Below are 23,829 nucleotides of genomic sequence, written 5' to 3'. Positions count from 1 at the left end.
GCATTAAAAAGCTTTGGAGGAAATGGTAAAATTTTTGTTTGGTGGCCTTTTGGTGATTTTCATTTTCTTCTTCCTACTTTTATACTTTTCCAAAATTATCGACAGTAGGGATTTATTGATTTTTAAGTAGAAAAAACGAAAAGCATGGAGGACAGCTCAGTGCCATAGTGGTTAAGTTCACGTGCTTGGCTTCAGCAGCCCGGGGTTTGCAGGTTCAGATCCCCGGCATGGTCCTACACACCACTCATCAAGCCATGCTGTGGCATCATCCCACATACAAAATAAAGGAATACTGGCACAGATTTTAGCTCAACAACAATCTTCCTCAAGGAAAAAGAGGAAGATTGGCAACAGATGATAGCTCAGGGCCAATCTTGCTCACCAAAAAAAGAAAAGACAAGCATGTCTTGACTTGACACTAAAGTGCTCTATTTCTACTGTTAAAATTAAACATATAAGATGTTCTTGTGCTTATATTAGATGCATAATACCTTTGAAAAGCAGCACTCTGGGTAATAATGATAATTTATGCTTCTTGTGTTCATAGTATACTCATTTTGACTTTCTTACTTAGTTTATTATATTAATTTTTTGTACACAGAAGAGAAGATACACATGACAATCTCCCAAAGACACAGCGCTCTTCAGTACACTTTTTTCCAAAGATGATGGATTCAGATACTACAACACTGTCATGGTCACGGTCATTATCTAATGAAACACCTCTCAGTTGCTTTCTGTCTACGCCTCAGATTAGTGGAGCAACTGTATCAACAATTGGAAGAAAGTCTAAATCTATTATAGTGAGCCATTCCCGATCAGAAAACAGCTTGGGTAAGCAAAACATGTACCAAATTTTTTAGACTATTTCTAAAGCATATAGTTCAATAGATTCTTTACGTGCCTAGAAGCCAGAATGATATTTTATTATTTGTCTCCAATAATACTAATTTCTTAATGTCATATGCAGAGTAACTTGACTATGCTCACCATTGATCTTAGCACTGGAGTCATTCAGGTCACATAAATGTATGTCACCAAATATATCATCATCATGATTAAAATATCCTGAGTTACAATAATGGTTCATGGGTTGACTGCTTAGATGCTCTAGAATTACTAGATAGTTAAAATTCTGTGTAGTCTTAACTGCGCTTCCTCTGAACACTAGCAGAAAGATTAAGCAATGTCTTGTGTATTTTATGCCTTTAGGAGACTTAGGGCTTAAGTAAGGAAGAGAAAGATAGATAAGAAATGAAGAAAAATAAAGTAGGTAATAAAATGGTGGAGAGAAAAGGGAGAAACAATAATTTGGTGGAGAGGAAAACGAAAACCATACCAGGGTAGGGAGAAGTAACATTTTGGCGGTTGCCAACAATGCATTCAGCAACACCCATGCTGCAGTGGGTTTGTTCCTCACCATTTGAGGGAACTTTGAGGGTATGTGATCACGGTTTACTAAAAAGACCACTGTCCTTGGAAGCAAAGGACCTAGCTCCAAACTATCATTCTACTCCCTACAATGTGAGACCTTAGGTAAGGTATTTAGCATCTCTGAGTCCTATTTTCCACAACTGCAAAATGGGGATTAAAATCTCTGCTTCACAGGGCTATCCTAAGGATTAAATGAGATATTTATGAAAATCTCCTAGCACATTGCAAGTACTCAATACAAATTCGTTGTGAATCTGAACATATCCGTAAGGACCTTCTCATAGAATAGGCTGATTTGGGTCTATATTTCAATTACCAGTCAACTGACAAGTTTCAAAATTGGTAGCGCACACACACATGATTACTTGATGCCTCATTTTCCTCTACCATTGTATAGACATTTAAAGTCTGGCTGCTTCTTATCTATATTTCATTTTGCTTCTGGTATTTTACTAAGCCTTTGACACAGTGTTATATGTAGGATACAGTAGGGTTTTGACCTACTGCCATTATTTTCAGATTCCCTACACTTCATTGTATGCTTATGATACATTTTTCAAAGCCTCCTACGTTCACACTGACTGTTAGCAATGACCAAAATCCATATGCTTAAAAGTGCAAATACAAATTTTACATCTAGTGAGGGAATGTGTCATCCGTTGGCACTATATCATCATGGCATATGTTCCATATTTCAGTTAAATTGTGAAAGCTCCTCGTATTAGGGGGAAAACCCAAAATGTAGTGGCTTCCCCTTGCAAGATGAGGCTTGAGCCAGGATGCAGTCTTCTTCAGTTACTGTGGATTCTGCTTCTGTAGATAGATGTCTGGGTCTACTGAGACTTGTTGCATTTTGTTCATTGCCATCTGTTCCTTCAGATGAAATAAGTACTGGGACTAAAATTAATGCATCTCCTTTCCTTTTAGAATACAAAGGTTTTCATCCCTCAGAATGTACTGTTAAAAAGGATACTATATATTTTCCTTCCCCAAAGAAATTTAAGGATTAAGTAAATACTTGACTGAGAATGAACTGATTTAATTCCAAATATTTCTCCTAAACAAAACTCTTTAAGGAATCCTCTTTAGGAACTATGCATTTTTACTCTCCACCTTTCACATCGCTTTGGTTTTGTTAAAGATACAAGAATATAAAGAAAATTCTAGATTGTCTTAATCCTTTCATGATTTTGGACCCAGAGTCACATTAAACAAACCCCTTGTACTACAATAACAGCTATCATTTATTGAGTACCTGCTAAACACGAGACGCAGTGATGGACACTTACCTACATTGTCTTCAATCCTCGCATCACCTTACACAATGTAGTATTATCTATATCTTATGTTCAGGAAAACTGAGAATTGGAAAGTTTAAATCAGTTGGCTTAGTAAATGGCAGAGTGGGGATACAGTTGCACATCTGCCTCAATCCAAGATGCACTGCTCTATCCACTTCATCATGATGCCTCTATTTAGTGTTACTCTCTCTTTGCAAACACATCATTAGATTTATCCAGCATGATTCTTTCTATGCAAAATCACGAGACCCATTTTTGTATTTGAATCTTAGTGATGAGAATTTTAAAAGAACAAATTTCCAAGAAAATATTAGAATCTGATTAAGCATTACTTTTTCTTTCTAATAAATATTTTAGTTGATTAGAGGAAACTTAAGTCTTTACCTGGCAAAAGTACTAACCATTGGTAGAAAAGGACTCATTTGAAGCTTTAATTTCTAGGTAGAAATTTGAGGAGAATAGCTAATGTGAACCAGAACAAAGTTGTATTTATACATAACATATCCAAATGTGAGAGACTCAAATGCTTTACCTACTCAAAAACTTATGATGCTTCTAGTACAACTAAACAATCAGTTAAATAGTCATCAGGCTGGTGATACAATTGGTAGTTTAAGATAACTGAAATAACCTCTAGGAATTGAGTGTCACTAAAAGTAATCACTTACTGGTTATTTTATAGACTTTGGTTTAAGCTTTTAACTATCTTCATTGAGTTTGACAGTGACAGTAAAATGTATAAAGAATATAGTTTTGCAGAAGCAAAGACTAAAGATAATGGCTTAGGGTTCTTTTAATACCTTTTATCTACTTCTCTCTCTGTTGCTTCCCTCTTTGGTTTCTTTGAAAGGAATCAACAGCTTCATAATTCCAAAGAAACATACTCCGCCAGTCACTGCTCCCGAGCCAGGTGTGACTGGAGAAGGAGAGGATTATTTCCTATCTTTGTTTGGTGATTCAAAGAAACTTAACGCACACTCATTCCATGCTGAGAAAACTTGGAAGCATTTTTCTATGATTCTTGAAGAAGTGGGCCAATCTAGATCCAGGTATGTATTCTATTTGAGCTATTTAGTATATTCTGTTGGGGTAGGACCAATAAATCAGTAGGAAACAAAATTTCAATCTGTTGTTAGACCCATGATTTCATCTAAAATCCTAAGCAATTCATTGAAATATAACTGTTTCATGTTCTGAGCAGTTAAAAGCAATCAATATAACTTTATAGGGAACCAAACAAGGAATGTTAATTCTTCAAAGATGCCAGAGAAAACAGCACTACATAATCCCTACAAATAAAATCAACTCTATTATTCAAAGACCTTTTTTTTGTTATCGGCAAATCATTCAGATGGATTTAGTATCTTTTTTTCTTCTAGAAGCTAGGCTTTTGAGTTCAAGACAGAAAGAGAAAGTTGTACTTTTAACTCACTGATCTATTTTTATGGTTGTTAGTATTTATGGCAAAAAGAATTGATCAAGAAGAAAGTTGATATTAGAACTAAAATTAAAGAGCTGACTCATCTATGCATTTACTTAACCCTGCCTTCTTGATGCATGAACAACAGATTGAATTGTGAATTGTTAGTAATAAACATACATTGATAGAGGATGTTAGAGGACTAAAGAAAGTTGTTAGCCAGGAGTGAGGGTCAGACAACTCAGATGCCTTAGTCAGACTTCCTAAAATCAACCATTACTACCATTTAACAGTGGTGAATACCTAAGTGTTCTCTAAACCATCTAAAAACACTTCATCAAATTATTCATTCAGTACCTACCATGTTAAAAATGATGACTCATTTGGTGTAAAAATTCAAAAAAGACATGAATATGGTTTTAAGAACTTTCACTCAGATGTATCAGGGAAGACCTGCAGGTAAGGATCAAGAGAGAGTCAAATAAATTATTGAGGCATTCAGAGGAAAGCTTTCTTCCAGCTGAGGATGATCTGGGAAGATTTTGTGAAAGAGTTATCATCTAGAATATTCTAGAAAGACAAGTAAATTTTGGATGTGCAAATTTGGAGAATGTGAGAATATTCTAGACCATTTTTTCTCAACACTACCTACACAATTGAATCACCTGGGAAGTTTTTAATGTCCTGTTCCTTCTCCAGACTCTTCGAGTCAGAATTTCTAGTGGTAGAATTGGGTATCATTTTTTTTAAACATCTTATAGTAACTCGAATGGACAGCTAGGGTTGAGAAGCACCAGCCAAGAGCAAAGGAGCAGAATAAACAAGTGAAGGAAGCAGAAAAGCTAAGACTGGGTACAAGGCATTTTACAGCATGGCTACACTAAGCAGCGCACAAATAGGTGTAACATGGTTGTAGGCGCCAGGGTTGGGACCAGATCACAATGAGTCTTGAATACCAGACAGGAGTGTGGACTTCACTACAAGCAATGGAAAGCACCGGGAAAGTTTCAAACAAAAGAGTAACAGGAGTGTGATTCAGAAGATTATGAATTGGATTTTGTCAAATGCTTTTTATACATCTATTGAGATGATCATATGTTTTTTTTTTCTCTTAATGTTAAAGCAACCCTGAACTCTTGGAATAAACTTCATTTGGTCATAATGTTTACCATTTTAATATATTGTTAAATTTGATTGGCTAAAATTTTCTTTCAAACTTTTACATCTACGTTTGTGAAAAATATTGGTGTGTAGTTTTCTTGTCCTGTAATGTCTTCGTCTGCTTTGATATCAGGGTAATGCTCACCTCATAGAATGTGTTGTAATATATTCCCTTCTCTTCTCTTTTTCCAGAAGAGTTTGTGTAGAAGTAATATTATTTTTTCTTTAAATGTTTTATAGAATTCACCAGTGAAGCCATCTGAGCTTGGATTTTCTTTGCAGGAAGATTTTTACCTACAAATTCTATTTCTTTCAAATAGGTATCAGAATATTCTGGTTACCTACTTTTTCTTGTGTGAACTAGAGTAGTTTGTGTCTTCCAGGGAATTTGCCTATTTTCATCTAAGTTGTCAGATTTGTTGTCATAAAGTTCTTTACAATATTCCCTTATTAGCCTTTAGAATCTATAGAATCTGTAGTGATGTCACATTTCTTGTTGCTGATATTGGTCACATCTGATCACTCTTGCCCACCACTTATCATTTTTATTGAGTTTCTCAAAGAACCAGTGTTTGGTTTCATTGATTTTCTATAATTCTTTTTGTTTTGTTTTCTATTTCATTGATTTCTATTCTGATCTATATTCCCTTTCTCCTGCCTACTTTAGGTTTCATTTGCTTTTCTTTTTCTAGTTTCTCAAGGTGGAAGGTGAGAGCATTGATTTGACACCTTTTTTCCTTCTAATATAAGCATTTAGTACTATAAATTTTCCCCTAGGTACAGCTTTAGTGGCATCCCACAAATTTTGATATGTTGAATATTTGTTTTCATTCAGTTAAAAAATACTTGGTAATTTCCATTTTTATTTCTTTGATCTTTGAGTAATAAGAAGTATATTATTTACTTCCCAAATATCTTACAGGTTTTCCAGTTCCAATGATATTCCAGATATCTTTTTGTTATTGATTTCTAATAAAATCCCATAGTGGTCAAAGAACATACTTTGCATGACTTGAGTCCTTTTAAATGTATTGAGACTTGTTTTATAGCCAAGATATTGTCTATCTTGTAAATGTTCTGGGTGCACTTATAAAAGCTATATATTTTGCTGTTGTTGAGTGGTCAATCAGGTCAAATTGGTTGATGGTGTTAAGTCTACTGTCTTTTTGCTGATTTTATGTCTATTTGTTTTATCAATTATTGAGAAAAGGATGTGAAAATCTCTAACTATAATTGTGGATTTGTTGATTTCTCTTTGCAGTTCTATGATTTTTTGCTTCACGTATTTTGAAGCTCTGTTATTAGGTGCACAAACATTTTGGATTGTTATATCCTTTTAATGAATTGCTCTCTATGTCAATCTATATCTTTATCCCTGGCATTATTCTTTGCTCAGAAATCTAGTATGTCTGACGTTAATATAGCTACTTCAATTTTCTTTTTACTGGTGTTAGTATGGTATATCTTTTTCTACCCTTTTACTTTTAACCTATTGACGTCTTTATATTTAAAGGGCATGTTCTGTGGTAGCACGTAGGTGGGACTTGCTCTTTTATCCAATCTGACATTCTCTGTCTTTTAACTTGAGCATTTAAACTATTTTTTATTTAAAGCAATTGCTAATATGGTTAAAATTAAGTCTACTATCTTGCTATTTATTTTCTATTTGTCCCAATGCTCTTTGTTCTCTTTTTCTTCTTTTCCTGTCTTCTTTTGAATTAATTGAGTATTATTAATGATTCCATTTTATCATCATTGTTGGCTGATTAGCTATAACTGTCATTTTAGTGGTTCCTTCCAGGTTTACAGGATACATCTTGAGCATATCACAACCACCTTCAAGTGCTATTATACCACTTCACATAGTGTAATACTACTTATAATACTACACTTTCATTTCTCTCCTCTCAGCCATTGTGCTTTTGCTGTCAGGTATTTTACTTCTAGATATGTTATAAATCCCATAATTCATAATTATTTTTGCTTAAATAATCAAATTTTAAAAGAAATTTAAATGATAAGAGAAATATCTTATATATTTACCCTTATATGTCTTCACTGCTTTTCAGTGCCTTTTTTTCTTTTGGTCTATAAGTCATGTTTCCATTAGTATAATTATTCTACTATCTGAAAAGGACTTTTTAAAACATTTCTTGTTGTATGGATCTGCTTGTGATGTATTCTTCCTTCAGTTTTCTTTTTTAACAGCTTTATTGTGATATCATTGACATAAAAATTGTAGAGGGTCAACTGTATGGTGATGTATGGTAACTAGATTTGTGGCGGTGATCACTTTGTGGTGTATACAGATGTCGAATTATAATGCTGTACACCTGAAATTTATATAATTTAAAAATGTATAAGTTTGTTTTGGGGTTCTCTATTCTGTTCCATTGGTTTATATGTCTGCTTATAAAACCATACTGTTTTAACTATTTTAGCTTTGTAGTATAATTTGAAGTCAGGAAGTAAGATCCTTCCAGCTTTGTTCTTGCTCAAGATTGCCTTAGCTATTTGAGGTCTTTTGTGGTTCATTATGAATTTCAGGATTGTTTGTTCAACTAATGTTAAAAAAAAAAAAAAAGGTCATTGGGATTTTGACAGGGATTGCATTGAATCTTTAGATTGGTTTGGGTAGAATAAACATTTTGACAATATTAGATCTTCCAATCTATGAACATGGAATGTCTTTTCATTTACTTGTGTCTTTTTTAAGTTTCTTTCATCAACGTTGTGTAGTTTTCAGTTTACAAGGCTTTCACTTCTTTGGTTAAGTTAATACCAAAGTATTTTGCTCTTTTTGTTCTTAATGTAAATGGGAGTGTTTTCTTAATTTCCCTTTTGTGTGTTTCATTTTGGATAATATTTATTACTATGTCTTCAAGTTCATTAATCTTTTCATTTGAAATGACTAATCTGCTGTTAATCACATCCAGTGTATTTTTCATCTCAACCATGTCTCTACTTATCATGTTCAATCTTTCCTCTAGCTTTTTTGTACTTACAGAATACAGTTACAAGGACTTTTCCTTTTCTGCTATTTCTAATGTCTTTGCCAGTTCTGTGTCAGTTTTGATTTGTTTATTTCTCCTGTTATTATGGGTTGTATTTTCCAATTTATTTGCATGCCTGGTAATTTTTTATTAGATGTCAGAAATTGTGAATTTTACTATGTTTGGGTACTGGAATATTTTTATATTCCTATAAATATTCTTGAGCTTTGTTGTAGAATGAAATTAAGATACTTGGAAATAGTTTGAGGCTTTGAGACTTGCCTTTAAAATTTGTTAGGTGGATGCAGAGCAATGTCTAGTCTAAGGTTAATTACTTCTCACTACTGAGGAAAGACCATATGAGTGCTCTACACAATGCCCCATGAATTATGAGGTTTTTCAGTCTGGCTGAGGGGAATAGGCCCTCTTCCTGATCCTGTGTGAGTTCTGAGTACTGCTCTTCTTAATCCTTTCAAGTAGTCTTTTTCTCTAGTCTTAGAGAGTTTACTCAGATGCATGTGCTGATCAATCCTCTGCTGAATACTCAAAAGGGACCTTCTGAAAATCTCCAGAATTCTCTTTATGCAGCATTCTCCTCTCCAATACTCTGCCTGTGACCTCTTGCCACCTTGGTCTCCCCAGGCTCTCAGCTCCATTTCCTCAAGTTGGAGAATTCACCAAGCTCTATCTGGTTTCCCTTCTCTGTAATGCAGCCTGGAAACTCTCTCAAGGCAATAATCTGGGGAAATTTTAAAACTTGCCTCATTTGTTTCCTCTCACTCAGGGATCATTGTTCTTCATTGGCCAGTGTCCAATATCTTGAAAAGCATTGGTTCATATATTTTTTCCAAATTTTTAGGGATGTTTAAAATCTTCCAGCAGGAGGAAAAATGAGTTAGCAGGCAAACAAGAAACAAGATAGAGACATTATTATAATTTTCACTAGTTTTACATGGTCTTTCTCCCTACATCTGAGACCATATCTTAGCTGCAAGTTCAGTTCTCATTGCCTAGGATTGACCAATTTATATTAAGAAGGCTATTGTCCCACCCATCCTCCATCTCTGCCCCTAGGTAATTCTGCATTCTATAAGTCTAGAGTCAGGATGATACTAAGTTATGGACTGAGATAGGCCTCACAAAATAATGATAACTACATAAACAGTTCTGACCCTAAACATCTTATGATGTTATAAATCTACTCATATTCCAACAAGACTCTGAGTTAGACTAATCCCATTTATTCTTCCTTTGGATGACTTAGAACCTAGTGGTAGTGATGTACTAACTTAACTCTCCTTTACATTAAAGATTTATCACCAAAACTTTCAGTCTAAAGGCTTTCCTTTTGTAGTACCAATGGACTGAATCAAGTTCCCTGAGTCTTCCCAAGTTTGCCTTTTATAAATTTAGGAGGTCCTAAATGCTGCATCCTCACTAGTCCTCACCCCACCCCTGCCCAACTATAAACACAGATTCCAATCTGTGTAAATAATGTTAGGTAGATGTTTACTGGAAGAACTGAAACTCTAAAGATAATTTTAGAAAACTTTAAAGTAGCAGAAATCTAAAGGCAGATAAGTAGCATGGAGTTATAAAAGAGAACTCAACAACTCAATAAATCAGAGCTTAAATAATGGAAGCTGATTGTTTTTTAAAAAGTGACATAGCCATGTGTCTCTTCAATCTCTTTACAAATCAAGCCCATGAAAAGGCTATGACAGAATGATGGGTACATCTCTCTATACTCTCATCCTTACAAGCAGAGGTCTCAAGTTACTTTCCTACAGAGAAAAATGGTAAGGCTTATTGGAAAGAGAAAAAGATAGCTACAAAAGGCTGTGTGATAGTAGATTAACAGTCTTGCCTCTGTGAATTTCCGTGTATTGTTTGAAGTATTTTCCTGTAGCTTTTGGCCTTATATCAAAAGGAAGGCAAATGAAGTGACTAGCCCTGATATGGACAACGCTATTTTTTCTTTCAGATAAGCTAGTTTCTTCTACTTATATGCATAAAATAAAAATTTATTATCAATGAATAACCAGTTTACTTCAACAAAGAAAGATTTTTGAAAAGCAATTGTACCTATTCAATCACAAGTATGATAACAAACAGATAAGTGAGCTATTCTAAGGTCTTATCTATTTAAAAGCAAAACTCATCTCCCCAGGCAGAAAAAGTAAGTCTAAAACACAAAAAAGTTATTCTGTCAAAAAATGAAAACATCCCACAGAGAATGCAATAACAGTAGGATGAGAATGTCATAGAGGAATTCTAGGGATGTGAAAGAAGAGTAAAATGTTATATCCACAATTTAGTAAGAACCATAATGGTAATGCAAATGAAAAAAATAGGTATATAAATTGCTCAAAAGTGAACCTCTACAAAATGGAATTTTCATCCAATGCAGTGGGAGTATAAAGTGAGTCCACTATTATAAAGGCAGTTTGGTGATGTATATCGAGATTCCATAGATGTTTACATCCTTTTTTCTCACAATTCCTCTTCTCAAAGAGGAAACTCAGAGTGATAGCCTGGCATTTGGAGCCACTTTTCTCCTCAAAACAGTTGTCAGTTTGAAAGCAGCAGCTAAAGAGGCTGAGAAGTTAATCAGAGATTTTGACAGTCTCATAAGACCGGGTGAAAAAAATTGTCACTCACAGTCTGTCAAGAATGAGGGTCACTGATAAATACCCCAGGCTTTCAGTTGAAACTGTAAAGGGTACACCCAATAGCAAGGCTATATTCAAAACAGGCCAGCTTGACTGGGGCCAAAGCCTAGTGCTAAATCATTTCACATCCTGATTGGAATAAAGTGATTTTCCCCCAATTTAGGTGGCTGCAAGAAGCTAAAGGAAATCCTCTCTGGATTGAGAAAACACTATACAGAGACTTAAATTATCTCCGCAATTTTTTGTCTGTAATACTAACAATAAGTCAAAAATAACAAGGCATACAAAAGATAAAAGTTGACCAAAAACTAAGATTAAAAATGGACACTAAAAACAGGCACAGGTGATCCAGATATTATGGTTATCTGACAAGGATTTTAAAATAACAATGACTAAAATATTCAAGGAATTAAATGACAACATAAAAATTTTAGCATAGAACTGGAAACTAAAAATAAAAGAAACAATTGGAAATTCTAGAAATGAAAAATCCAATAACAGAAATTACTGTTTCAGAAGTAGATGGGTTTAACAATAGATTTGATGCAACAGAAGAGAGAATTATTGAACTGGAACATTCTCAGAAGAAAATATCTAGACTGAATTATAGAGAGCAAAGAGATTAGAAAAAAGGGAAACAAGCATAAGGACAAATAGAGAAATATTTTTTAAAAATATGACTACTTGTAATTGAAGTCACTTAAGGAGAGGAGAGAAAGATTGAGGTAGAATAGTATTGGTAGAGTACAGCAGAGAATTTTCCCAAACTAATGAAAGACATCAAGCCACAGGTACAAGAAGCACTATCAACTCCCAGGAAGACAAAAGACAGAAAAAAAAAAAAAGACCCTAAGTACATCATAGGAAAATTTCTAAAACAGAAGACATAAGGAAAACCTTAGTCAGCCAGACAAAAAGACATTTACCTCCAAAGCAACAACAAAATGATTGGTAGTTGGTTTATCAACAGAAAAATAGAAGACAGAAAGCTCTGGAATAAATCTTCAGTGAGGGCATTGGGATCAAAACTAATGACAACACTTCTAGCACAGTGATTCTAAAATTCATAAGAGGTGTATATTAGTTTTCTACTGCTGCCATAATAAATTATCACCAATATAGCAGACTTAGAATAACATGAATAATACCCATTTAATACCGTACAGTTCTTCCTCCAAAAATATGTATATATATTTAAATTATATACTATAAATCAACCATAAAATGTAAAAACAACCGTAAAGACGTGGACAAAGTGATATCAACAGGTAATTGAAAGAAGAAGAAAACTGAGTGGCAATAAGTAGCTTATTCAACTGCACTATAATCAGAGAAAAGTAAATTAAAATAACAAATGAGATACCATTTTGTATCCATGATATTGAAAGTATTAAGAAGCTTGACAATTTCAAGTCTTGGTAAGGATATGGGGAACACCAAGAGGGAGGAGCCCATGCTTAGGCAGTAGGTGAAGCATGCAATGGCATGAATTATCACAAGTCTTCTGGGAAATTTTTGTGGTTGCAGTTTAAGCAAAGGTAAGAAGTAAGGAAAAAGAGATTAAAGAGACTGACAGATTATGTAGGGCATTGTTTCCCTGCTGTGAAGTCAGCATTTTCTCTGGAAGGAAATGATCAGACATTGAAGGATTTATCCTTGAACAAAGATTGCTCTGGAAGCAAAATGGAGAATGGTTAGGTTGGGGAAAGACTGGAGAAACCAGTTAGGACACTGTTACAATGTCATGTAGAGCTGATGAGAGCCAAATGAAGATAGCAGCAGTAGGGATGAAGAGAAGGAGATACTAAGGATGGACATAGAAGATACTAAAGAGGTGGAATCAATAGAACTTGGTCCCAGAGAAGGCAAGAAGGATAAGAGAGCAGGAAAGTAATGGAAGTTTCAGGCATGGCCTACAGGATAAATGATGATACGATTCACTGGAATAGGTTTCCCATTCTTCCAAAATAATGAGTTCAGTTTGGTCACGTTGATTGAGAAGTATCTTTGAGGTCTTGTCATTAATTTCTATAGGTCTGAAGCTCAGCAGGAAAGTCTGGGCAAGAGATTTCAATTTAGCATTCGCCAGTGTATTAATGGCTATTGAAGCCCTGTTGATGGGTGATATCACACATATAGAGTATGATCCGAATAAAAGAGGCTTAAGGACAGAATTCCAGGGATCAACATCTGAGACATGGATGAAGGAAGAGAAATCTGAAAAAAAGACTGAAAAGGAGCAACCAGACTGATAGAAGGGAAATAACGGAGAGGAGTTATTTGTTTTGTTACTTGTTTTGGGGAAACAAGGAGAGGAGTTCTAAAAAAAGAGGACACATCTGGCAGAGGCAAATACCACAGAGACATTAAGACAAAAACTGAGTTGGCAGGAAGGTAAATTTGTGCAGCCACTACGGGAAACAGTATAGCAGTTCCTCAAAAATTTAAAAATAGAACTACCATATGATCCAGCAATCCCACTCCTGAGTATTTATCCAAAGAAAATGAAAACACTACCTTGAAAAGATATATGCACTCCCATGTTCATTGCAGCATTATTTAAGTAGCCAAGATATGGAAGCAACCTAAGGGTCCATCGGTAAATAAATGGATAAAGAAAATGTGATGGATAGACAGATAGACAATGGAATATTATTCAGCCATAAAAAATGAAATCTTGCCATTTGTGGCAACATAGATGGACCTCAAGGGCATTATGCTAAGTAAAATAAGTTAAAGAAAGACAAACACAGTACAATCTCACCTGTATGTGGAATCTAAAAAGTAAAAAAGCCCACAGAACTCAGAGACACAGAGAATATATTGGTGGTTGCAAAAGACAGGAGTTTTAGTTTCTTGAGGAATCTCCATACTGTTTTCCATAATGGCTGCACCAGTTTGCATTCTACCAGCAGTGTATGAGGGTTTCCTTCTCTCCACACCCTGTCCAACACTTGTTATTTTTAGTCTTAGTGATTATAGTCATTTCAACAGGCATAAGGTGGTATCTTAGTGTAGCTTTGATTTGCATTTCCCTGATGATTAGTGCTGTTAAACATCTTTTCATGTGTTTGTTGGTGATGGCCCTATTTTCTTAGTGAGATCATTTGCTGAGAGTGAGGCTAGAAATTTGGGGCAGGGATTTGAACATGGTTGAGGGAACTGCAGAAGGTGCTGGCTTGCCTCATGAAGAACACAACTTGCTGCCAATTACTAAGGGAATCACCAAGGGCCCAGGTGTAGGCGGAGGCCACTCATTTACTTGGTGGCAGCAATGTGTATGTGTGCGTGTATTTGTGTGTAGGGGTGTGTGTGTTTTCTAGCAGTGCTCAGCCACCAGGGTATATACAGAATTTAAACAATCTGAATGGTTGGATCAAACCTTTTTGAGATTTTACTAGTTGAGTGAGATAGAAGAGTAAGCTCTACCGTTTATTGAGTGACCCTGGACATAGAAATTCATCCCTCTACACCTCAGTTTCCTTATCTATAAAATGAAGCTAAAAATAGTGCCTGTCTCACTGGGTTGTTGTGAGAGTTAAATGAGATAGTACAGTGTTCTTCAGTTTTTTGACTGTGACCTTCAATAAGAAATACGGAGCCTATTGTAAGAAATAACTGAGTTACTATGAGTCTACTCATTAGTAAATATTTACTAAAATATTATGAAAATATTTTCTAAAATATTTACTAAAATATTATGAAATATTTGGGGACTTTGTTTCTAAATTCAGAATTTGGGAGATTTTAGGAAAGTAATATGATAACGGAACATATATTACATAACACCCCATCAGGGCTTGGAGAAGTATCCAAAATCAAACATTAATCTTTCCACAGACAAACTTATGAATATTCATACAAGCCATGCATGAAGTCTATAAATAGCCTCCCCTCACTTTCACATCAGGTTTTTGCCACCAAAGGAATTCAGGTCAGATTTTGCTTCCAATGTGTTTTTTAAAAAGTTTTTGTTGATGGTTTCCTTTGCTGTGCAGAAGCTTTTTAGTTTGATGTAGTCCCATTTGTTCATTTTTTCTTTCGTTTCCCTTGCCTGGTCAGACATGGCACTTGAAAATATGCTGCTAAGACTGATGTCGAAGAGTGTACTGCCTATGTTTACTTCTAGAAGTTTCGGGTCTTACATTCAAGTCTTTAATCCATTTTGAGTTGATTTTTGTGCATGGTGTAAGGGAATGGTCTACTTTCATTCTTTTGCATGTGGCTGTCCAGTTTTCCCAACACCGTTTATTGAAGAGACTCTCCTTTCTCCACTGTATACTCTTGGCTCCCTTGTCGAATATTAGCTGTCCATAAACGTGTGGGTTTACTTCTGGGCTCTTGATTCTGTTCCATTGATCTGTGTGTCTGTTTTTGTGCCAGTATCATGCTGTTTTGGTTACTATGGCTTTGTAGTATATTTTGAAATCAGGGAGTGTGATACCTCCAGCTTTGCTTTTTTTTTTCTCAGGAATCCTTTGGCTATTCGGGGTCTTTTGTTGTTCCATATAAATTTTAGGATTCTTAGTTCTATTTCTGTGAAAAATGCTGTTGGAACTTTGATAAGGGTTGCATTGAATCTATAGATTTCTTTAGGAAATATGGACATTTTCACGATGTTAATTTATCCAATGCAACAGCATGGAATATCTTTCCATTTCTTTGTGTCTTCTGCGATTTCTTTCAACAATGCTTTATAGTTTTCAGTGTACAGATCTTTCACCTCTTTGGCTAAGTTTATTCCTAGGTATTTTATTCTTTTTGTTGCAATTATAAATGGGATTGTATTCTTAATTTCTCTTTCTGCTACTTCGTTGTTAGTGTATAGAAACGCAACTGATTTTTGTACATTGATTTTGTATCCCGCGACTTGACTGTATGCGTTTATTGTTTCTAAAAGTTTCTTAGTGGAATCGTTAGGGTTTTCTAGATATAAAATCATGTCATCTGCAAAGATTGACAGTTTCACTTCTTCTTTTCCAATGTAGATCCCTTTTATTTCTTTTTCTTGCCTGATTGCTCTGGCTAGGACTTCCAATACTATGTTAAATAAGAGTGGTGACAGTGGGCATCCTTATCTGGTTCCTGTTCTTAGAGGGATAGCTTTCAGTTTTTCTCCATTCAGAATGATATTTGCTGTGGGTTTGTCATATACGGCCTTTATTATGTTGAGGTATTTTCCTTCTATACCCATTTTATTTAGAGTTTTTATCATAAATGGTTTGTAGTATATTTTGAAATCAGGGAGTGTGATACCTCCAGCTTTGTTCTTTTTTCTCAGGAATCCTTTGGCTATTTGGGGTCTTTTGTTGTTCCATATAAATTTTAGGATTCTTTGTTCTATTTCTGCGAAAAATGTTGTTGGAACTTTGATAGGGATTGCGTTGAATATATAGATTGCTTTAGGAAGTATGGACATTTTAACGATGTTAATTCTTCCAATCCAAGAGCACGGACTATCTTTCCATTTCTTTGAGGAAACCAACAACAAAACGAAAAGACAACCTAAGAATTGGGAGAAGATATTTGCAAACCATATATCAGATAAGGGGTTAATATCCAAAATATACAAAGAACTCATACAGCTCAACAATCCAATTAAAAAATGGGCAAAGGATCTGAACAGAGATTTCTCCAAAGAAGATATACGGACAGCCAACAGGCATATGAAAAGATGCTCAACATCATTAGCTATCAGGGAAATGCAAATCAAAACTACAATGAGGTATCACCTCACTCCGGTCAGAATGGCTATAATTAACAAGACAGGAAACAACAAATGTTGGAGAGGATGTGGAGAGAAGGGAACCCTTGTACACTGCTGGTGGGAGTGCAAACTGGTGCAGCCACTATGGAAAGCAGTATGGAGTACCCTCAGAAAATTAAGATCTACCATATGATCCAGCTATCCCACTGCTGGGTATTTATCCAAAGAACTTGAAAACACAAAGGCATAAAAATACTTGCACCCCTATGTTCGCTGCAGCACTATACACAATAGCCAAGACTTGCAAGCAACCTAGGTGCCCCTCAAGGAAGGAATGGATAAAGAAGATGTGGTATTTATACACAATGGAATACTACTCAGACATAAGAAATGATGAAATCTGGACATTTGTGACAACATGGATGGAGCTTGAGAGTATTATGCTGAGTGAAATAAGTCAGAGGGAGAAAGTCAAATACCACATGATCTCACTCATAAGTAGAAGATAAAAACAACGACAAAAAAACACATAGCAATGGAGATTGGACTGGTGGTTACCATAGGGAAAGGGGGGGAGGGCAAACGGGGTGATTAGGCTCACATGTGAGGGGATGGACTGTAATTAGTTTTTGGGTGGTGAACATGATGTAATCTACACAGAATTCGAAATATATTGATGTACATATGAAAGCTCTATAATGTTATAATCCAATGTTATTGCAATTAAAAATAAATAAATAAATAAAAGTTTTTGTATTTTCAGACCTTTTTGGATTTTGGAATTGTTGATATGAAATTGAAGGTATAGATGCAGATATAATCTTTTTTAAAGTGCTTGGCACATAATAAGTATTGGTTACAATTGTTGGTATGGGTATATTTCATTTTAAAAATGATGGCCCTACCCCACTAAAGGGATTTCATGACATACTAACAGGTTGTGACCCACACTCTGAAAAATGCTAATATCTAAATGCTTAGCCTGGTCCCTGCTACATACTAAGTTGTCAACACATGGTAGAAGGAAAAAACCACCATCTTATATTCCTATAATGTTTTAACTTTGCAGAATTCTTTTAAGCACATAGTTGCTATTCATCTTCACAGTAACTGTATCAGAAATAAACTAAAGGGTTTAACTTTCCTCTTGACCTACTGAGAATTTCATGTCTCAATGGTGTTATGATGAACAGTAGGAAATTTAAATAATGATAATCACATCTTCCTATGGCATTTATACCTTGACACTTACAGCTCTTTTAAAGTTTTCTTTAATTATTTTATGTGAAATAGATCATTTTATTGCACAAACAGAAAAAAGAGATCAAGCCATTTGTCTTACGTAACAAAACACACTATTTCTATACAGAATTTGTCCAATAAAATATATAGCTTAGGAACAACTTCCAAAACATATTTATTATTCCGTTCTTAAAGTAAGCTAAAGACATGCTTCTCTGAAGTCACTTTATAATCCTAGTGTTTTACTTTCTAGTGCTCTGGGAGACATTAAAATAGCTGAAGTGAATGTCAAGGGTTTATTCGTGAAGCTCATTAACTCTTCCCTTGACAAAGAACTGGAGATTGGAGATCATATTCTCCAGCAAAATGTGAATGGACAAATAATCTGTTTGTACCGATTCCTTCCAAATATCATAATGCAAGCCAACTCCACAGTAACGGTGAGTAGGGTAGAAATACTGTGACCTAGAATCGTGCGGGAAGAGCTCATTTACCCAGACAGGCTGCAGCTCAGCACCAGTGGTCTCACCATTATGCAATCTCTGTGGCAAAGGTGATATTTTGTTGGTGATGGTTAATGGTGCCACTTTGTCCATCTTTGGATTTAAATTAATAACCATAATTAAATTTCCATAGCTTTCTTCAATTTAGTGTATAATACCTTTTCTCTTCATGATTTAACTATTAAAATGAAATCCCTAAGCTCCTAAAACTAAGCAAACATAATCCTTAAAAGAAAAGAAAAGGGATTGTTTGCTTCAAGAACAGGTAATTAGTTGACCCTGGAGGGTTTCCCCTCTTTCTTGTACTCTTTTAAATCATGGACAGTAGCTGTTTAGTGTTACACAGCTTGACATTATATATTATACAGTTACTATATTTTAAAACCCACCTGTTCAGAAAGATACATTGCAATAATCCTCTGACATTTACAAAAGTATGCTGAACTCCAGTGGCATTGTCATTAACTATTTTCTTACAGGTGTGGGCAGCAGCATCTGAAGCAAAGCATCAGCCACCAGCAGATTTTCTTTGGAAGGAACAAAACAAGTTCAAAACAAGCCCGAACTGTACAACAATCCTGTGCAAACCTAATGGGGAAGTCAGTGTCCAGCTCTTAACAACAGGCTTTAAAAGAATGGATAGCTCTCCTTATGGCCCCCCTCTCCTCTTAGCTCACTCAATTATTTTTCCCTCCTTAAAAGCTTGGATAGAATCCTCACTAACTGTCCTAACACATCAGGCAAATCTACAGCATCCTCTTCCCAGTGCCAAAGTGCCAAAGAGCGGTTTACTATTCAGCAAAAATAATTTTGATATCCCATATTTCTAAGAAGTTATTTCAAATTTCAGGGTCGAGGATGGATTTTATTTATGGTATTTAACCTGAAGAGCAGGATGAGAAAGAAAGGAACTACATACAGCCTTTTCTTTTCATTTACTCATTTCTCAAATGTTGTTGCGATTCTCCTCTATTGCAAGGGCTGTAATAAGTGTTGGGAATATAACATAGAGTAAGACATGATATCTGCTCTCGAGGGACTAATAGTCTAATGAAAGAAGCTTCATTCTAATTCATAGTGACTATACTTTACTCACTGTAAAATTAAATGTTAGTAATTATGTTGTGTAACTCATTCCTAATATTTGACAATTTTGTATTTTCACTCTACTTTTTTCTCGGTATAATATTAGCATAATATATACTCAGTGACATACCGATTTAAAGGTATCTCTTTTTACAACAAAAAAGTTGCACCCTTGCCAGAACCATTCTTTAGATTTTTCTTAACTATCTGCCTTTTTTCTCAGTCTAACTTAGTATGTCATAAAACCACTAATCCAGACAATATGTCAATCGGAATCTATTCCCAAGTTTCTTTCCTGCTCCCTTATACCTGATGCTTAGATTGACTATTCCTTTAGAATTGACTTGCTAATTTATTAACAGCCATTTAATGTCTTTCTGTGAGAACAAGAAGTTGTGGCTAGATGGAGAGAATATTTACTAGATGTAATTTTGCAGCCTTCACTCACTTACCCTTAGATATTTTTGTGGGCTCACATTGAATTTTATAACACTTCAGATAATTTTCACTGAGGAGGAATATAAGGCTATGCAATCTAAGTTATTCACTCAGCCTCATTAAAAAAAACCACTAGCAAAACCCAGATTGGAAGGAAGGCATTCTGGTTTCAGATCTTTCATCACATTTACCCACCCATTTATCCACTCTGCAAACACGTTCGTGGTGTCTACTTTGTATGCACTCTGTTCCAAGCACTGAGTGTTGAACCAGACAGACCAGGTCCCTAAGCTCCTAGAATGAACATTTTAGTAAACTGTCATTTCCTGCAACTGAATTAGGCTTTGTACTTAGACTGCTCCTTGTACTAAGTGGTTTGAACTACTTTGCCATATAGGATCAGACCATTTCTGCTGGGTGATGGAAACACAAATAATGTTGTTTGCTAGTGAGTGAACCTGATTGATTCATATGGAAAATACGTACATATATTTAGTATCTGCCAAGCACTGTGCTAGGTGCTGGAGGAAAGAGCATAACTATTGCATGATTTTTGTCCTCCAGAAACTCAGAGTCTCGTCATAGAAACTGATATGTAACAATAAATAATTGCAGTACAGTGCAACAATGCTTGAATAGAAGCATGTACACAGAGCAGAGCAGCCAGGCTAGAGATGCCAATTTTGTAAAGGAGAATATCAAGAAAAGCATTAGAGGAGAAAACACTTGTTCAGAGTCTGCAGCAGGATGAGAGGGAGCTCACCCAGTTGACCTGAACCATAGTGGTCTTCCCCCTTTCCTCTCTGCTAACTCACCACTTCCTATGCTTCTCCATACTCTCATCTCTAACCACACTGGACTTCTTTACTTGTTTTACTATCCAGTACTTGATTGTTTTCTCAAGCCACAGGGCCTTTGCACATGTTCTTGCATCTCCACAGACTCTCTCTCCTCACCTTTTTACCTATTAAATCCTACTCACCTTTCAGACCTCAGCCCAAGCCTTTTTTTTCAGGTCACACCCTACTGGAATTTCCACCTCATGGAAAAACAATCAGAATTACTTAATTCAAATAGAAAATATTTCCATTAAATACACTGAAATGTGACTTTAAGTCAACCTAAAACCATAATGCAAGCATAGAATTCTGATTTCTTTTTTTAACAAATTCATTTCTGTTCTTACCTCAATAATACTGGATCACACTATCTGCAATTGCTAGATGAATTTTCCTTGAAAAGATAGGTTGCTACATTCCCATAGACATGTTGACATACAGACAGACCCAAGGCTTCATCATGACCCTGGACTTGCTTTCTGTTTGTGCAATTTGTATACAGAAAATAACCCATATCTCATGGAAAAAGTGACACAGCCTGCAATCTTCTGCCTAAAATAATAGACAACCATACAGATTAGAATAGCTCCTGTTTCTGGACTAGAAAAATACTTTTTTTAAAACGTGGCAAACAGAAGTCACATTATGGGTCATCAAAAAAAAGAAAAAAACCCCTAACATAGAATATGACAGACTGCTCTTTTGAGTCATCACTAACATGGCAACAGTTAATATTCAATACAGCTACAAATCTTATGGTGTAAGAGAAGGGCAGATTTAGTCCTGCTGTGCCATGAGTTAACTATGTAATATTTATTCTATTTTCTAATATGTAATATAAGAGAAAATACAGTATAGTCACTAAGAGTCTGAGTCTATATATTTTTACATAGGACTACATTTTTTTCACCAGTCACATTCTTGTCCTATAGGATTTGTAGCCTCTATATTATATGTCAAAAAATTAATAGGCATCTTATATTTATTCAACACCTGGTACTTTCCCAATACATTGTTAGAGATTCAGATACAGAACAGACCTCTCCTATGCTGTGGGAGCTCATTGAAGGGCTATTTATACGTACATTATCTTATTTGAGTCAGTATTGTTTAAGCATATTTTACAAAGGAATAAAATGGCAGGGCCAGCCCCATGGCCAAGTGGTTAAGTTAGCACCCTCTGCTTTGGCAGCCCAGGGTTTCACCAGTTCAGATCTTGGGCACAGACCTAGCATGACTCACCAGGCCATGCTGAGGTGGTGTCCGACACAGCACAACCAGAAGGACCTGCAACTAGAATATACAACTATGTACTGGGGGGGCTCTGGGGACAAGAAGAAGGGGGGAAAAAAAAGAAGATTGGCAACAGATGTTAGCTCAGGTGCCAATCTTAAAAAAGAAAAAGGAAAATGGAGCTTGGGAAGTTAAATGGCTTGCTCTAAGTCACATGACTAGTAAAATGGCAGAAATAAAATGAAACCAGATATTCTAACTCCAAGAATTTTTCTATTGTCTGTTTTACTAAAGACAAGGTTCATGTGGCCAACATTCCAGAGGTAAAATTAAAACCATATCATTTTGTTTTGTCACATTATCATTGTCATTGTCATCAAATATTTTTAAGGCCCTATAATACAGGGAGAGATAAAATATTGCTCTTGTCTAGGAAAGGGTTACAATCTAATCGAGGGAGATTGTAATAAAAAGATCATGAACATGTTTTCAAAACAAATGTCTATATCTGAGCTGCTAAAAGAGGAGAATCCCTAACTGATGATCTGAAGCAAAAGTGGGGTTTTCCTACTGTGATCCATGAAACTGAACTTTATTTTTTAAGATTTCATCTTTATTTTTTAAGATTTCATCTTTCTTCTGTCGTGGGCCTAGCCCAGCTGAACTTGCCTTGAGTTGCCTTTCTGTCTATGTAATCTGTCTTGCCAAGCAGAGGGTTTTCCAATGATTATAGCACAAACCCCAAGCCTCTAATTTTATAAACTAAAAACAGATCACAAAAACAAGTGGAACGTTAGGCCACACTTTGGTGCTTAATTTCCTCATGTTGAACAAAGACATAATTGTTAGTCCCTAAGCATGATTTTCCTGAATAATTTTTGCATATATATGTTGTGTACATGCCACATATTCAAGAAACCAAAACAAACCCTAGTTTCAGTGTTCTCCTTAAGAGTCCTATCTAGGATTCTAGCCTGGAGAACGTGGTTTCCTCTCCATGTCGCTAGTTCTATGGCCCATTTCCCCATCTCAAATGAGATATACATATACATATAGTGTGTTAAATATTTAAAATTTGAACTTATTCATATTACCCTACTTTTTGTGCAGCTCCTTATAGTTATGAAATTCCGTAACTTAACTGAATCTCACAACACCCTCGTACAGCAATTCCCCACTCCCACCCTCCCCATTTTCCATCTGAGGACAATCCAAGCCAGTAAGTGACTAACCCCCCTTGGAAACTAAGACCAGGTTGTCTAACTACATCCTCATTGTGTGTTCCTCTAATCCATACACAGTAGATGTGACTTTGAAGTTTGGAGTTTGACTTTGAAGTTTTTTTTGCAATAAACCTATGACATTTAAAAAATCTATATAACTCCAATACTATTTGAAATTAATGAATCGTCTTTGTTAGGCTGTTGCCTGGTACACTCCTATTCACTGGAAGCAAGCGTGGGAGAAATTAGAGACCGACATTGAATTTGACAGATGCTCAATAGTAAGTCCAGCATCTCGAAGGCATTTGTTCCACTGGCCAGAAGTTCCAACTACAACTGAAGAAAAACAAGATCAATCTAAGAAAGACATCTCAAAATGTCATATGGAACCAGTACAAGCTTTTCTTAAGAGGTAAAAGTTGATTGCTTTGTTTTTTGGTAGTTGAAGCTTTCCCACAATTAGTAACTGAGCAGATAGAAATGACTGCATGACAAGTAGATATGTGATGAATAGAGAAATTAATAATAACCCAAAAAATCCTATTTGGAAGAGGACCATAAAATCTGTAATATACTC

The 23,829-nt window shown here is 35.5% G+C and overlaps 1 protein-coding gene across 16 annotated transcripts in view; it reads left to right on the top strand.

The window, feature by feature from the left end:
- LMNTD1 (lamin tail domain containing 1) overlaps window positions 1-23,829 on the top strand; it is a 366,288-nt gene that overhangs the window by 326,079 nt on the left and 16,380 nt on the right. For 14 of the 16 annotated variants that reach the window (XM_070494977.1, XM_070494970.1, XM_070494973.1 and 11 more), the window contains 5 exons: window positions 602-834; window positions 3,586-3,784; window positions 18,184-18,370; window positions 18,913-19,032; window positions 23,450-23,664. In XM_070494977.1, the coding sequence (XP_070351078.1) occupies window positions 602-834; window positions 3,586-3,784; window positions 18,184-18,370; window positions 18,913-19,032; window positions 23,450-23,664 (954 nt within the window). The remainder of the gene's footprint in view (window positions 1-601; window positions 835-3,585; window positions 3,785-18,183; window positions 18,371-18,912; window positions 19,033-23,449; window positions 23,665-23,829) is intronic. The other 2 variants (XM_044775237.2, XM_070494981.1) reach the window with 1 other exon arrangement.

This window comes from Equus asinus, chromosome 22 (assembly GCF_041296235.1).
Source record: "Equus asinus isolate D_3611 breed Donkey chromosome 22, EquAss-T2T_v2, whole genome shotgun sequence".
Lineage (NCBI taxonomy): Eukaryota > Metazoa > Chordata > Mammalia > Perissodactyla > Equidae > Equus > Equus asinus.
Note: the sequence above shows the minus strand (reverse complement) of the source record. Positions and strands in the feature narration are given on the sequence as shown.